Here is a 14,255-nt window from a genome sequence, read left to right as displayed (position 1 = left end):
CATAATTCATTTCAGTGTTTGCCTAACAGACATTAACGGCTTCAAGTAAATTGCTATAAATAAAATCATTAACAACCAAAAATGTTATTTATCTTAACCCCTAACCATATTTGCTGAGTAAAGTCATGGTTTAATTGCTAGAGCTTGCCGTTTTGTTTTGTTTTGTTTTGTTTTTTTACACAGAAGTGGAATATAAACAGCTCATAGGCACAGAAGACTTTGGGTTTTTACGTTGTATTTCAGTGGCTGTGTGATCTGTCACCAAAACACCACAAAATGTAGGTCAGCAGACAATGATTGCAGTTATTCTGTAATACTGAATGTTTGCTTTCAGTTCAGAAAAAAGGGGAATGAAGAAGTAAAAATGTGGCTGTGAGAGCTTCAGGAGGAAGAGGCGGAAAAACGTGAATGTAGAGTTTCCTTATTTGGTATTTGTCTTCCCCGTCTTTCCTGTCACGTCCTCCTGCTTCGCTTCTGAGTCATCTGTCCCTTTAAAATGCTGCATTCAGGTGCTCACTGCAACTTTATAAGCCTTCTAGATATTTCTAAAACTGAACTTTGAATATTTACTTGATATTGTTTTAGCACCTTAGGTTTAACACATCTGATAAAACATAAGAATGTCTAAATATTCCTCTTGGGCCTCCTGTTATGTTCAAAGTCACATGACATTTTTACACAACACGTGGAATTTGGCACCGCAAAACTGAATTATAATCTAGAACATTGTAAAATCAGGTTTTACATAACAGGGAAACACTGAAGTACCTTAAAATTGTGCTTAAGTACAATATTAGGATAAAGGTACTTCTACTACTGAGTCTAATAGTGCTGTATGCTACACTCAGTAATGACGATGTCAATTTTATTCTGTGTGTCATACATATTTCACACTATCGGATTTTAAATATGCTTCACCTATTGCAACACTATCGTCGTGGTTGGGGGCTCCTACTGACCCCAACTATAGATGGCACTATAGAGCTGGAATGCCACTTGCCATAAAATTGAATTAGAAATTTAGTTTGACAGCTGATTATTAATAACACAAACTCACTTGTGACAACTCAAATCTGAATATTTGCTAGTTTCTCCAGTTTTCTATGACAGTGAACCTAATGTCTGTGTGTGTCTGATTCTTTGTCAGTCAAAAGAAGAAATATAAATATATGAGATTTAGGGAATTATTCTCTTGAAACAATACAAGAGCCTTACAATACTCCTGCCATGAATGTGTAAAACCTGACAGAAAAATGAAGTCAATCCCAAGGACCCAGGACTAAAAGAAGCCCACGAGATGCATATACAGCATTTTGTAGAGAGCCCAGGATAATATTCTATCATGGGGCCCAATATCTCTAGCGCTGGGTAAACATTGGGCCCGGACCTCATCTTTGCCCACTCGGTAAACAACACAAAACAAATGTACCCGGTCATATCGACGGCTGTCCCCGATCACGTGTGCACCGAGATAGTCTCTGATGTTTCCGAGCCGCACCTGAACGCAGCGGTAGCCCGCCGTCGGAACAAGCGGCCGCACATTCGCTGCCCCGTGAGAGGCGGGGGTGGAGGCGAGACCAGCGGGGAACGGGCCTATCACAGGCGGCCGGGAGCTCCGGTGCTCCCCTGCTCTCCTCCCCCAGCTGCTGTGGATGGACCGACGGTACATTCCTCATATTCCTGGGCTCGACAGCGGAGGAACGCGACGACGAAACGAAACCAGTCGAACACACGACGGATTCACGCACCTCATGACACTTTCCAAGGGCACGTAAGGTTGGTTTAACATATTTTTATTATTCGCGTAAGTTTTCCTTCTGAACTTGGTTTAAAGGGAGCTCGTCTCTTTAAAGGGGCTGTTAGGGCTGAGTTTAAAGGGACAAAACAAGAAATTGGTCCTTAAATTATAAAGTCTACTGTGTTAAATCTAACGGAGCAGCTTTAATCTCCTCAGGTGAGAGTCAAACTCTCATCAAATGGGGCTTCATGTGTGCCAGTTTATTAGGGACAGCCTCGGAGTGCCCGATCTATAGGTACAAACCCTGTTTCTGTGTGGATGAGTAAAGTCTTCCAGCCTGCAGGGGTGTCTTCCCAGTGAGTCACAACAGTTCACTTTGCAAATGTCTTAGACGGAATATCCCACACGCCCACCCTGTAAACTTGTGCATTTTACTCAATATTTGTCTGCAGTTGCATTTTTTTTAGGTTAGTACTAGTTTTTTGAAGCTGCTGAAGTGAAAGCGAATAGGAAACTAGTCAGGGCTGCTGGGCTGCTGCTCTTATATAAACTGGATGCGAGGCTTGTTACAGTGCAGTCCGACGTGATCCAGCTCGTGTCTGTGTTCCCAAACACAATCAGCTGGTCTCAGCTCCTGTTGCCAGACTTGGTTTCTCATGTACTCTGGATTGAACGGACAGAAAGTTCCTACCAGCGACGTTTCTTGTGACTCTCGTCTGATTAACCGACCTATGGAAACTGAACCTGCATCATTTGTTTCTAAATAGTTTTTCAGCAAAACAGACTTTTGTTTATTACGAGCTCTGACCAGCAAATGTTGTGCTGAAAATGACAGTAAATGATAGTAACAGATTATCAAGATAACTGTACATTCATATTCTGGATTAACTGACTAATATAATCATATGAGCTCATATAAGCACATGTCATACAATATTACAATTAAAGTTCAGGTCTGTCTGAGAGAGGTGATAATACCACTTCAGATAATGTTTCATGTTAAGAAATTGCAATTGTCTGAAACATATTGCGAGTGGTGACCTCTGACCTTGATCTAGGTCGATGTTGGGTCGTGGCGTGAAGCGGAAGTGGAGCTGCATGGAGGACCTGGAGGCTGAGGAGGTCCCCGCTGCTGTGACGGAGGAGAAGGAGCAGAATGGGGAGGTGGACAGGGAGGATGAGGGTGGGCTCCTCGTGGGTCCGTCCACATCGGACATGAGCCACCTGCAGCAGCGTCAGCTGGTGCTCGGCCTCTGCTTGGAGAAGCTGCAGCGCTACCAGGCCGGGATGGAGCTCAGCCTTCGTCGCTCGGTGCTGCTCATCAACACACTCAGGCAGATCCAGGAGGACATGCGGAGCGACGGGGCGGGAACCTTCACAACAGATGTGCTGCGGACCAGTGTCCACCCGGACTCCTGCCTTCTCAGTGACGACTTCAGGGAGGACATGCCAGTTACATGCCCCGGGTGTGCAGAAGGTGATGGGGACAACCTGGCCCTGTCTCCACCACTGTCCCCTGAATTCCCCTCACAGGAGGCAAATGCTTTGCCCGACCAGCAGAAATCGCTGCCCGCTGCGACGATCAGTGCTTTCAGTGATGCAGTTAACGCCATGGGCTACCTCAGCGACCTCACCCTGGATGACATCTTCGAGGACATTGACACTTCGATGTACGAGACTTCAGACCTTCCTTCTGCCTGGGCGTCAGGCTCTTTGTGGCCCGTCAGCGTGTCGCTCTGGGCGGATGAGGATGTGAAAATGCGCCCTCCCGGCCACGGCTCACCTGGAACTCTGCAGTCGTGTCTAATAGATCTGACTGAACTGGACCACATCATGGAGGTTCTGGTAAAGTCCTGATTGTCAAGACAAACTCGTGAACATTTACTACACTTGGTTATTCAAGGATTTTGAGTCGGATCCCAGCTGCTTGGGCTGACAACGCTGAGAGATGGGAACAAAGAATGATTTGAGGGTCAACGAACTTTAACGTGACCTTGGGCATATTTTAACACACACATTTTGGTTAAAAATCTGTTTTGAGATATAAATGTTTTATTATAAGAAGAATCCAGTTTAAAATGTTTAATATCTACTTTAAAACTCACCCCAGTGGATACCTAAACTAACATTCTGTGGGGGATACAAAGGCACGTCAAGCTGTTTCTTTTAACTATTTAGTGACTATTATAGGCCCAATTATTCAGGTATTTGGGGAAATACGATTAGTGAGATTAATCTATGAAAATATTCGCTAAGTAGTCGTGTAAGACAGTGGATGTTGAACAAGCAGAAATGCACTTTATAATAGACAGAAAGACTAATTTCTACACTCTGGAAACAGATCAGGCAGATTTCCACCTTAAACTGGTTGTTCTTTGAGTAATCTGTGAATAATCTGTAGTAAAAGTAGAGGTCGGCATGTGTAAACAAAGACTGTTGCAACGCTTGGAAGGGAAGTGTGGCAACAGACCTGACTGGACATCACAAATTCATGCCATGTATCGGTGTTAAGAATGCCTACGGTTGTTCTCCCCTAATTTAGGAAAATTGTAGACGTAACCTTACATTTCCAGTCTCAAGCATTCATACCAGTTTTCTCCCCTGTTAAAGAAAATTTTAGGAAAAGCAGCTGCAGCAGCAACATCCACAGCTGGGGAATGAGGAACCTGAGCTGTCATGTGCGTCACTCAGGCTGGCAGATCAGACCTGGGTTGATTATTAATTGAAATCTCTTCAATTACTTAAGAGATAGTGCTTCAGCCAGCCAGGAGGGCAAAGGCCCGGGGTTTCCTTTCAGGATTTGGACTGCATGGTTCCTATCACACCATTTAGGATGTTTAAATTAGAAACTCTTGACACCAGACAAACATTTGTGTGGCTGATCAGAGGACTGCCTACATCTCTGTTCGGCTGGTGAGCCAGAGATTGTGGCCACTGAATTTGGGACTTTACTAGTCAAAGAAGTAAACGTCCAATCCTGTGAGATGTTCATGTCACTGTAACAAGTGGGAAAATGGGATGACATCTTGTTTGACTCGTTGGAATGCCTTTAACTAATTTTATTCTTATTTATAAATGAAAAAATGAACCTGCAGATATTATTTGTGCTTTGTACGTAGAGTCTATTATTTGTGTGTGCGTGTAACTTATAATTTAGATTCTTTATGGACATGTCTGCTGCTTTCGTTGACCCTCTCGTGACACCAAATGGGATAAATGATCAGAGCCTGTACAACAATTATCCATCCTATCACCATGAGGATGAAATGAACAGCTTTTCCTCTTCGGCAGCTTGTATTTATGGTCAATTTAACATGTCATGAATGCACCATAAAACATGTATTTTAATAGTAATGTAATCCCAGTCTGGTTCTGACTGAGGAGCTGATCGCCTCAGGTCAAAAATCAGCGCAACTTTGCCATGTCTCAGAATTGTAAATGACAACAGAAACCTATGTATTTTTATGGCCTTGATCGTGTGGATTTTTATCATTTTTAACAGTTTTATATGTTATATAAGTTATATATATGTGTTTCTATCTGAAAACTCCAATCTCCTGTCCAGTAGAAGAGATACAGTGAGTGAAAGGTTGTGCTAAATCAGATGCTCGACCTTTACTCGCTATGGTTTACTCCTGTTCTACCTCCTGATGTCTGTTTGTTGTTGGTTTACCTGGACACTCCTGTTGTACACCGTGAGCCATGGACTGTCAGTGAGCTAGTGTTGTTTATTTCATTGTTTGATATTGGCTGTAAACCCAACGCTTCTCTGTCCTCATCTCCATCTCATGTCGACAATGTGCCTTACTATCGAACCAAATTTTCAGTCATGCTAAGGTTTTTGTGACTGTCTGAGCTTTATTGATAACAACCTTACGATTGTGGTGGGGTGTTATATAAAGCACTACAAGTCAGAGCCATCATTGTTTCCTCTTCTTGGCCTTTTTCTGCGCTTGCTGAACACGACTGGCTTAATGTTTCCTGACAGGCTGACAGTGACCTAGCTGACAGAGGAGGTGGCAGTGAGGGCCAGTGGGGAAAAATAAGAGGAGGAGGATGTGGGGGGGGAGGATGGGTGGGAGGAAGCAGCCTGCGTCACTTGTTCAGTAGGAGGGGTTTAGAGCTTGTTTTGGCCAGACTCAGACTGTCGACCAATCACATGAGATGCATGAGGAGCGCACTGCTGCTTCAACAACTTGTTTTTGCTCCATGGCTTTGCAGAAACATACAGTACAGTGCAGTTGGATTTTATTCAGTGAAATAAAACCACTTCTTTGCTTTTTTTTTTCCATTTGCATAATCTATCTGACAGGACTGAATATAATAAACAGAGAGGGTGCGGTGTTATTTATAACTGAATGAAAGTACAGGGTGTCCACAGGGTCTGTGAAGCACATGCTGTATGTTGATGATGCTAATGATGATGTAAAAGTAACTGAAGGATGAGTTTTCTGGGTAATAAGATGATAATTAATAATAATGTATTGTATTTTTTGTGGAATATTTTATAGTTTATTCAGTAAAACAGTAAAAGTACTTTGACTGCATTGTGTGAGTTCTTTTGACAAACTATAAAGCAGCCTTATTACGCAACATCACGCAGGCCTGTTTGGGTTGTTTTTTGGGTCAAAGACTCAGGTGGTAAATACAGACTACAAATACTGATCATGAAACAAATAATTACTGTAATTTCTACCAATTTCCCTAAAATGTGCTTTGCTGCCTGCCAACCATGCATTCACAATGGGGTTTTAGTCAATACATGACTGACTGCATGGGGTTTATTGTCAGCCTCTGTTCTTTTTCTCTATTAACAGACTTTTTGCCCCGAGTGATACCTTGCAGGGAAATGTGCTTCTCTGATTTTACCAAAATCCGATCCTCTTTGAGTGCTTAACCCCAACATGAATTTTAAACATGAATAACACACAATATTTCAATGGTATAAGTTGTTAAAGGTAACATAAAAACCTGGGAGCCTCCGCTCAGGGCAGCAAAGTCGTTTTAATATTTTTCCACACAGGACTGAAGCACAAAGAGTGGCCAAGACTGCTCCCTGGTGGCTGTTTGTCAGAAAAGCAGGTGTGTGCTGATGTTGACCATGACTACGCAAATTCAAACATTCAGTGGTGTTTACTGATTTTCTTCATCACTGACAGCTGGTGTCATATGCAGGGAACCTGATCCAAGTACAAAGCTAGCTTCTGTGCACATATTGTGTGACAAGCCCAAGCTCATGTTTCACATTCACCTCTGCAGTGCGATAGGTGAATAAAAGCATTCAAATCCTAATTTACCAGTACTCATAAGGAAGGTAGTGTTATCAGTCAAATGTACATGTACATTATTAATTTATTTTTATAAGTAGTTGGATAAGAAGTGCCTCACATACTGTTTGTTAGTTTAAAGTATTTGAAAATTAATTCAAAGAAAAAGCTCAGACTTGCGAGCAAAAGCTTACTTGTATTTAAGTCAAAATCAGTCTCACAAATTGAAATAAACTTAGACTTGAGTAATGTCAATTCTACTTAATCAAAAATGAAAAGCTTTCCATACGCCTGCCTGAGATGAAATGTAATTCAATAAGGCTCCATGGAGCCTAAACTGTGTTGGTGGCTTGTTATTTATTATCTGTCTTCTGTTGACGTGAATGCAAGAGCTCTCAGATTTTGTTATTGTGGAGCCATTTTTACTGCATTTCTGTGAGTCTGACTTCACTGCAGAGAAGGACACAGAAGCAGAGTTGCAGTAGATGTTGGTGAAAGGAATCTGGTGCTGGAATTCAGGGAGTGGCCGCACGAGGAGGAGCAACATGTGAACTATTGCATGCAAACACTTCTAATGCTACCACTTTAACACATGTCAAAGGAGCCTGTCTGAATATACAGCCACGCCAAGCTATCAACTTAGAGTACAATCTATCTGTCTATCTATCCATCCATCCATCCATCTATCTGTCTATCTCTCTGATGGACTGTGATAACGCTGCACATGCAGTATAGATGTACAGTATAGATGTCTGTATGCGGCCCAGCTGTGGCGTGTCAGTCTGGGTTTAATGTTTCTCTGCAGGCAGACACCAGTCTGCTGTGGCGCAGTAAAGCTGGGCTTTGGCTCGGAAAGCCTGCGTCTACCAGGCTGACTCAGCACCCAGTCACAGAACAAACAACTTCTGCTGCTGCAAAACAATGGGATGGAACCACTGGACTGGTGGGTCGATAAATAAAGAGATCCAGCAGCAATTGGTCCGGTGTTAATGTGAAAGAAACGTGTCTGCAATGTAAAGAAAAACACGTTTTATCAGTGTAAATGATCTGTGAAGGGTAACAGTCAAAACCAGCCCTGATGCTGGACGTGGTCCCTCGAAGGGTAGGTTCATCTACAAACACAGTCAGGAACCATTTGAACATCGATGTTGGCTTCCTGTGAACACTGGCCATTAAAAGAGCCTAAAATCCTTCCAGTGTAAGTGAAGGGGACAAAACCCAGTCTGAGTCTGAGACAAATCTTTGGAGAGCGAGAGTCTCCAAACCAGCCTTGTCATGAACAGCAGGGGGTTTTAACACTGCTAAAAAAAAGCTAAAAATTGAACATACATTTCTGATGCTCTCATTTCTGTGGTTTTAAATAATTTACAGTTGTCAGGTCGGCAAACATGAGACGTTAAGAAGTGACAGTTGCAGTACCTGCTACTGCCATTTGGGGCCGCCAGTCTGCAAAGTAGTCTGAAGTAGCCCGTACTGCTGTGCTGTTGTTTATTTCATTTTGTTGATCTTATGTGATTTTATGTGATTTTTCTAATTAACTACAGCCTCTCTTTTAAATGAAATGTTGAAAAGTGTAAGAAGCTGCTCTCTAGAAGGATTTTACTGGTCTGGTTTTAGGGAAGAGTTCTAGCGCCCCATGCTGGTCTGAAAATACTGCTTCAGATCTACAGTAAAAAAAAACTACATAACGTGTAAATACTTTCTAATTTCTGAGCATCAAAATATTCTTTCATGAAAATACTAAACAACAGCACAAAATATCTCAATCAGTCATATAGGCCGTATAAAAAGACCATAATTTAAATAAGTTCTAGTCTAATGAGTTAATATTCTTCATGCAGATAGCAATTATACTATTCATCAGTTAACCTGACAAACAATCAATCAGTCAACTGTTTGGCTATAAGATAGTAGAAAATGGTGACTTATCCTTAGAAGGTGGATATTTTCAAATAGTTCAAAAACACCCAAATCATTTATTTACTATAACATGCCAAATTAAATGGTTTAAAAGGAAAAAAGAGAAATCAGCATGTCAAAACGTAGGATAAAGCTGAAAGTTCAAGCAGAGTGGGAATGTGTCTGACAAGCTACATGACCCCGAGGGTCAGATTCCTTTTTGTCTGATTATCTGTAAGTGATTTACATGGTCCTCACACACACTGAGCAGCTTCAAGTGCAGGTCTGACCTGAACACCCACGCTCATGTAGAAATGGATTTGAACCAGCATCTTCTGACAAACAGGCTGCCATTCATTTTTCTGAGGGAAACAAATTAGCTGTTGGTATGTTGTTTTTCTTAACCAGACCCACTGACTGACTGTAGGACTGAGACAGACCACAGGCCACATTGATTTGTAGCACAGTGTTCTTGGAAAAGATGTGACTTTAGACCACGTGGACTCACTAAACTCAAACAGAAAATGAGGGGAAGTGAGTGACCGGGTCATTTCCACCCACTGCCAAAACTACTATTTTGGCACGTCTGCTATTTTTTAAAAACGTTATAATGAAAAATACAGAACGACAAATTTCTAAGCATGTTTTCAACATTACCCCGAAAATCCCCAAAGGTTTAGTTTTCAGTTTTTCATCAGTTTAGAACAAAGTAGTGTTAATGCCAGTGAAAGAAATATGTTTAAGTAGGTTTTATTCTTGTACTTTACCAAGTGAGTTAAAGGTGTCCATAGTTTTTACTACTCTACACTTCAAAGGAAAAACCTGTTTGCAATTTTTAAAAAACATGATGCATTATTTGGATTAAACCAATGGTATGTAGAGTCACTGAAATTAGCCTTTCTTTTTTCTGAAATACAATGTAGAACTCTTATATGTACTATATTTTTCCTTTGTTGTACTTATACAAGTAAAGTACTAGAGTCCAAAATCTAAAGATACTCAGGTGAAAATGACAGAAAACTAAACCATCTGAATGGTTAATCAATCAACTGAGTGTTCAGTTTATTAAAAGACAACTAGTTATTTGGTTTTCTCATGAAGAGACTGCTGATGATGATGGTGATGATGATGATGGTTAAGTCTTGGTCAGAAACAAACTGAAATCCTCAAACAACAGTGTCATTGTGCCACATGGGTGTAATCTAATTTTCTCCAACCTAATTACAAATGTGGGTAATTAAAGGCAGAGTAGAAGCTATTACTCACGTCTGCCACTGGTCGCAGGTAGAAGACACACGAGGCATGAACGAAGGCTCATCAACACACAACAGTCCGCCACATATCTGTACTTGTTTACTCTGAGTACATTGATTACTAGATTATTAGTTATATGCTTTTCAATCAAGCATGTTATGCTTGGTTAAATTATAAAATCTCTTACATTTCTTTGTACCCATCTCACAGATATTTGTGTATAATTTGATCTTTTACTTTACTTTAGCGCTGATGCCTTGTTTTATCTCCACAATCTATACAGGTCTTTATTGGAATTTCATGTTTTATTGATCTTTCATTAAATTATTTTCAATTTTTCATCAGAAAGTGCCATAAAAATAAAGACAATTACTTTATCATGTAGTCAAACTGTTGATAAAGGTCTCGTCCTCCCAAAACAATGAATCATTAGAAAGTATTTGATTAAATGCATTGAAAGTCTACTCTTTTCTTGATGGCAGTTTCATTTAGGTCATCTTCTCATAGATTAGCAGGTACAAAAGGTCTTAGTCACTGTCAGAGTGGCTGAGCGTTTCACGTTTATCCAACAAAGGCAATAACGCCCCACCCACTACATCAGCCGCTCTGAGTACAGCTCTGTTTTCAGTGGTCAGTGCAGGTTCTGGGAATCATTCTGCCTGCAACCAACACATAATGTGTTTAGGTGCAGTAAAACATTCAACTCCTGACTCATTATCAGTTTCTGGATTCAATGAAGTTCGTCGGTATAAAACATTTCTAGATATTTCATGTACCCAGGGGAAACCCTTGCCCAGTTTCACATCCCACCAATCCAAGCTGCTGGGTTCATAAACACTGAAACAACAGCTGCTGAAGGAGCCTGAAGGCTGAAGGAATAACGTCTCCTCTTACCTGTGTCCCGGTTTTATAACCAGTAACTTCCGGCCTCAAGTCCACTTCTCCAATATGACAAATCTGAAAACGATATGAAGGTAAAACAGTCACTATACATACACATACACACATATTCCCTATTTGAATGCATTTATGTATTTGTAGTGTTTCTGTACTGAAAGTACATTTCTCTTAATGTTTGTGGGGCCATCGACAGACATATCGTTTTTTTAATATCTGACGATTTTCATGTTTATGCATCAACGTTGCACAGTGCACCACAATTTGTCAGCTTCCTGCAGCTCCTTTGCAACTTTTGCAGGCTTTTAGTTTTGCCTTTCTGTCCCTTTGCTCACATTTTGTTGGTCCAGATCTCCTGCTTCAATATCTTTTCACATCCTCCCCTGCTTTGTGGACTCCAGTTAACTTCATCAGTCAGTTAAGCCCATGGTTGTTCATTGTTACCACAGAAGCCGAAGAGTCAGAAGCCTTATCAGCACTGGATTTATCATCGCCTGACAGTTCCTAATGACAGTTCTTGACCTGCTTTACAAGCCCTGACAGGTCATTTGATCCCTAATGAGTTAATTAAATTCTGAGACAGTTTCCAACTCTTCTTCACATGCCACAATTAGTTTTTCATTTTTTTGTAATAAATAATAATGTAATAAAACCTAACATTACATTAGCGACTGATGAAAGCTTGTTTTTTGTTTGTTTACTTCCTTCACAACAATCAGCTCTGGTGAAGGATGCTGCCTGACATGTTACCTGAGTAAAACCCCAGGGAGCTTTTTCTAACATTGTCTTTTAGCAGTCTCCTGTAACATGCTTCTGATAAATAATAATAATAATCAAATTTAAGACATATATAAGAAAATTAAGAGAGGGCTCATGTTCGGCACAAATGACAAAAAAGAAAGCAGCAATTCAACTTATGGTGGATCGTTTTCCCTCTTGCTGACCAGAAATTGATTTAGGCTTGAAAATGTTTTTTGAATTTGAGCCAAAACTAAATGCTGTGTCACTTTGTCTGCTCAGAGCCAAGAAGGAACAAAGAAAAGATGTAAAAAGATGATCTCATCTGTCTGGATTTGCTCTGACATGCATACAGATTTACTGTATGAAATACATAAGCAGAGGTGGTTTAACCAACCAACCAAAGAGAAAATGAAGCTGGAACAGAGGTTATATTATTAGTTTAACAGAACTGTGACTCAGTGTATAATACGATGAAATAACTGTAATTATTCCCTCACAAATTAAATGCTGCACAACTAGAAAGTAACCATATACCAGCTGAGCAGAGTTCGGGAATGTGCCTAAAAATATCTGCCCTGATACCTGATAATATCATTTTTGTCCTGCTGTGGTAGACACACCCATCTGTTGTGCCCCTTTAGTTGTTTTACAGACGGAAAGAAAGCATTGCACACATCGAGGCAGGTCAGGACAATATAAACTACCCGATACCTGTGCTTCCTGTCACCATAGTACAGCTTTGCAGTTCTGCAGTATTGATCTGAAAGCTGGTGCCAACATGGCTAATGCACCACTAGCTTCTCTCTCAGGTCCTACCATCACTTAGCACTGATGCTCTGATTTAGTCCGGTGTTTGGTATATTGGTCAGCAGGCAGGTAAAACGTCCAAATAGATTTTCAAATAAAACCTGATGCTGACGCAGGGGATGTGTGCAAAATATCATCCTGTGCAGCACCTCTTGGCTAACTATATGGTCAGCATTAATAACCTCCTCCTGTGGGAGCTGGCGTCTCTATTTTGGACAGCGGCCATGTCTTAATTGTCCACTTTTAAAAAGCTCTTAACCTGTGTCTTCTCCTCCAGATGTAACAGCTACATCGCTAAAACAGTCACATGTTCAGTCTGATTCAGGGAAAGACCCGGTGCTCAAACTGACTCTAATGAGTCTGTTGTTTCAGGATTTATGGAGTAAGAAGCCACACACAGTAGAAAGAGCTACCATGGTAACAGGCGAGAGTATCACTGTGGGGCTGCAAATATCAGTTTTTTATCACTGATGTCAAATTTTAATACATTGTCTATAATAGGTTCTAGAGAGAAAAGAAATCTTGAAAATAAATACCAAGAACCCTAAAGTATCTGTAACTGCTTATTTTACACAACCAACAGTCTCAAATCAACATCTTCAGATTTACAACATAAAACAGAGAAACCCAGCAAATCCTGCCATTTTAGGAGCTGGATCTTAAGAAGGTTTGACAAATGATTTTTAATCAACTATAAATTATTATAAAAATGTAATCACATTATTTCCTATGGTTAGAAACTGATTAATGAATTGTTACAGTAGATCCTTTATACAAACCAAAGTGGATTTTTCTTTTCTCTCAGAGGTAACTTCAGGTTTAATCTATGTTTCCACATTTGCATCTATAATTCATTAATGTACTGTTTTTCAAATCTACTGCCATTTCAATTTATATTCGGAGTCTCTATTGGCGGCACTGGATGAGTCAAACATAAGTTATTGAGCTGCTTGTTTACTGTATCAGTGACAGTGTAACTGTGACCGGAGTGGATGTTGTCAGAGCCCAGAATGAAGCATCACTTGCTGTACTTGGATTTCTCATTACAAAAGTCTTTTAACTAACTTTTCTGTTTCCCTGTCTGCTTGTTCTGCCTCAAAACTAAACCTTATCAGCCCAAAGCCTCACAGGTCGACGTGAAACGACAGCTGCTGCTTTATTTTGGTTCACCTCAATTTCCTCCTCAATCTACATCATCTTACCTGCCTGTTCACAGCATATGATTTTAAACTAACTATACACAGCTTCAAATTGAAGTACTGCCCCACATCAAAAAACTATCACCCCCTCATCCCTGTTGGAGTCAGACATTGTGACTGACCTTGTCGGATTAGTGCGGTCAACGAGACAGAGAGGAAGAAGAGGAGGAGGAGTAGAAGGAGAACTGAGGGATGTGTCTGTGTGTGCTGGGGGGGGGGGGGCAGCTCCTCCCATAATTAACTTAGTATGCTGCACTGGAGGTCCATGTTTACCGGGCTGACGAGGGAGTTTCCTTCACTCAGTGGAGAAGGCAGCACAGAGCTCTAACTCTCTTCTTTCTTCTGTTATTTCTGCAACTCATCCCTCGCTGCGACTGGCCGACCTGCAAACACAGCTGATCCAGCAAGAGAAGGGGGAAGCAGAAGCAGCAGCTGCCTAACCCTCCACCACCA

The 14,255-nt window shown here is 41.0% G+C and overlaps 2 protein-coding genes across 4 annotated transcripts in view; one reads left to right on the top strand and one right to left on the bottom strand.

The window, feature by feature from the left end:
- The window catches only part of ahsa1b (AHA1, activator of heat shock protein ATPase homolog 1b), a 70,571-nt gene that overhangs the window by 28,084 nt on the left and 28,232 nt on the right, over nt 1-14,255 (bottom strand). For all 3 annotated transcript variants that reach the window (XM_026295019.1, XM_026294953.1, XM_026295184.2), the window contains exon 5: nt 11,053-11,115. The gene's annotated coding sequence lies outside the window, so the exon portion shown is untranslated. The remainder of the gene's footprint in view (nt 1-11,052; nt 11,116-14,255) is intronic.
- On the top strand, nt 1,515-6,285 carry LOC113123470 (SERTA domain-containing protein 2-like). The gene is made up of 2 exons (XM_026295623.1): nt 1,515-1,776; nt 2,797-6,285. The coding sequence occupies exon 2, from the start codon at nt 2,801-2,803 to the stop codon at nt 3,593-3,595; it is 795 nt and encodes a 264-aa protein (XP_026151408.1). The 5' UTR covers nt 1,515-1,776; nt 2,797-2,800; the 3' UTR covers nt 3,596-6,285.

Source organism: Mastacembelus armatus, chromosome 22 (genome assembly GCF_900324485.2).
Source record: "Mastacembelus armatus chromosome 22, fMasArm1.2, whole genome shotgun sequence".
In the NCBI taxonomy this organism is placed as follows: domain Eukaryota; kingdom Metazoa; phylum Chordata; class Actinopteri; order Synbranchiformes; family Mastacembelidae; genus Mastacembelus; species Mastacembelus armatus.
This window is presented reverse-complemented; position numbering and strand designations above follow the sequence as displayed.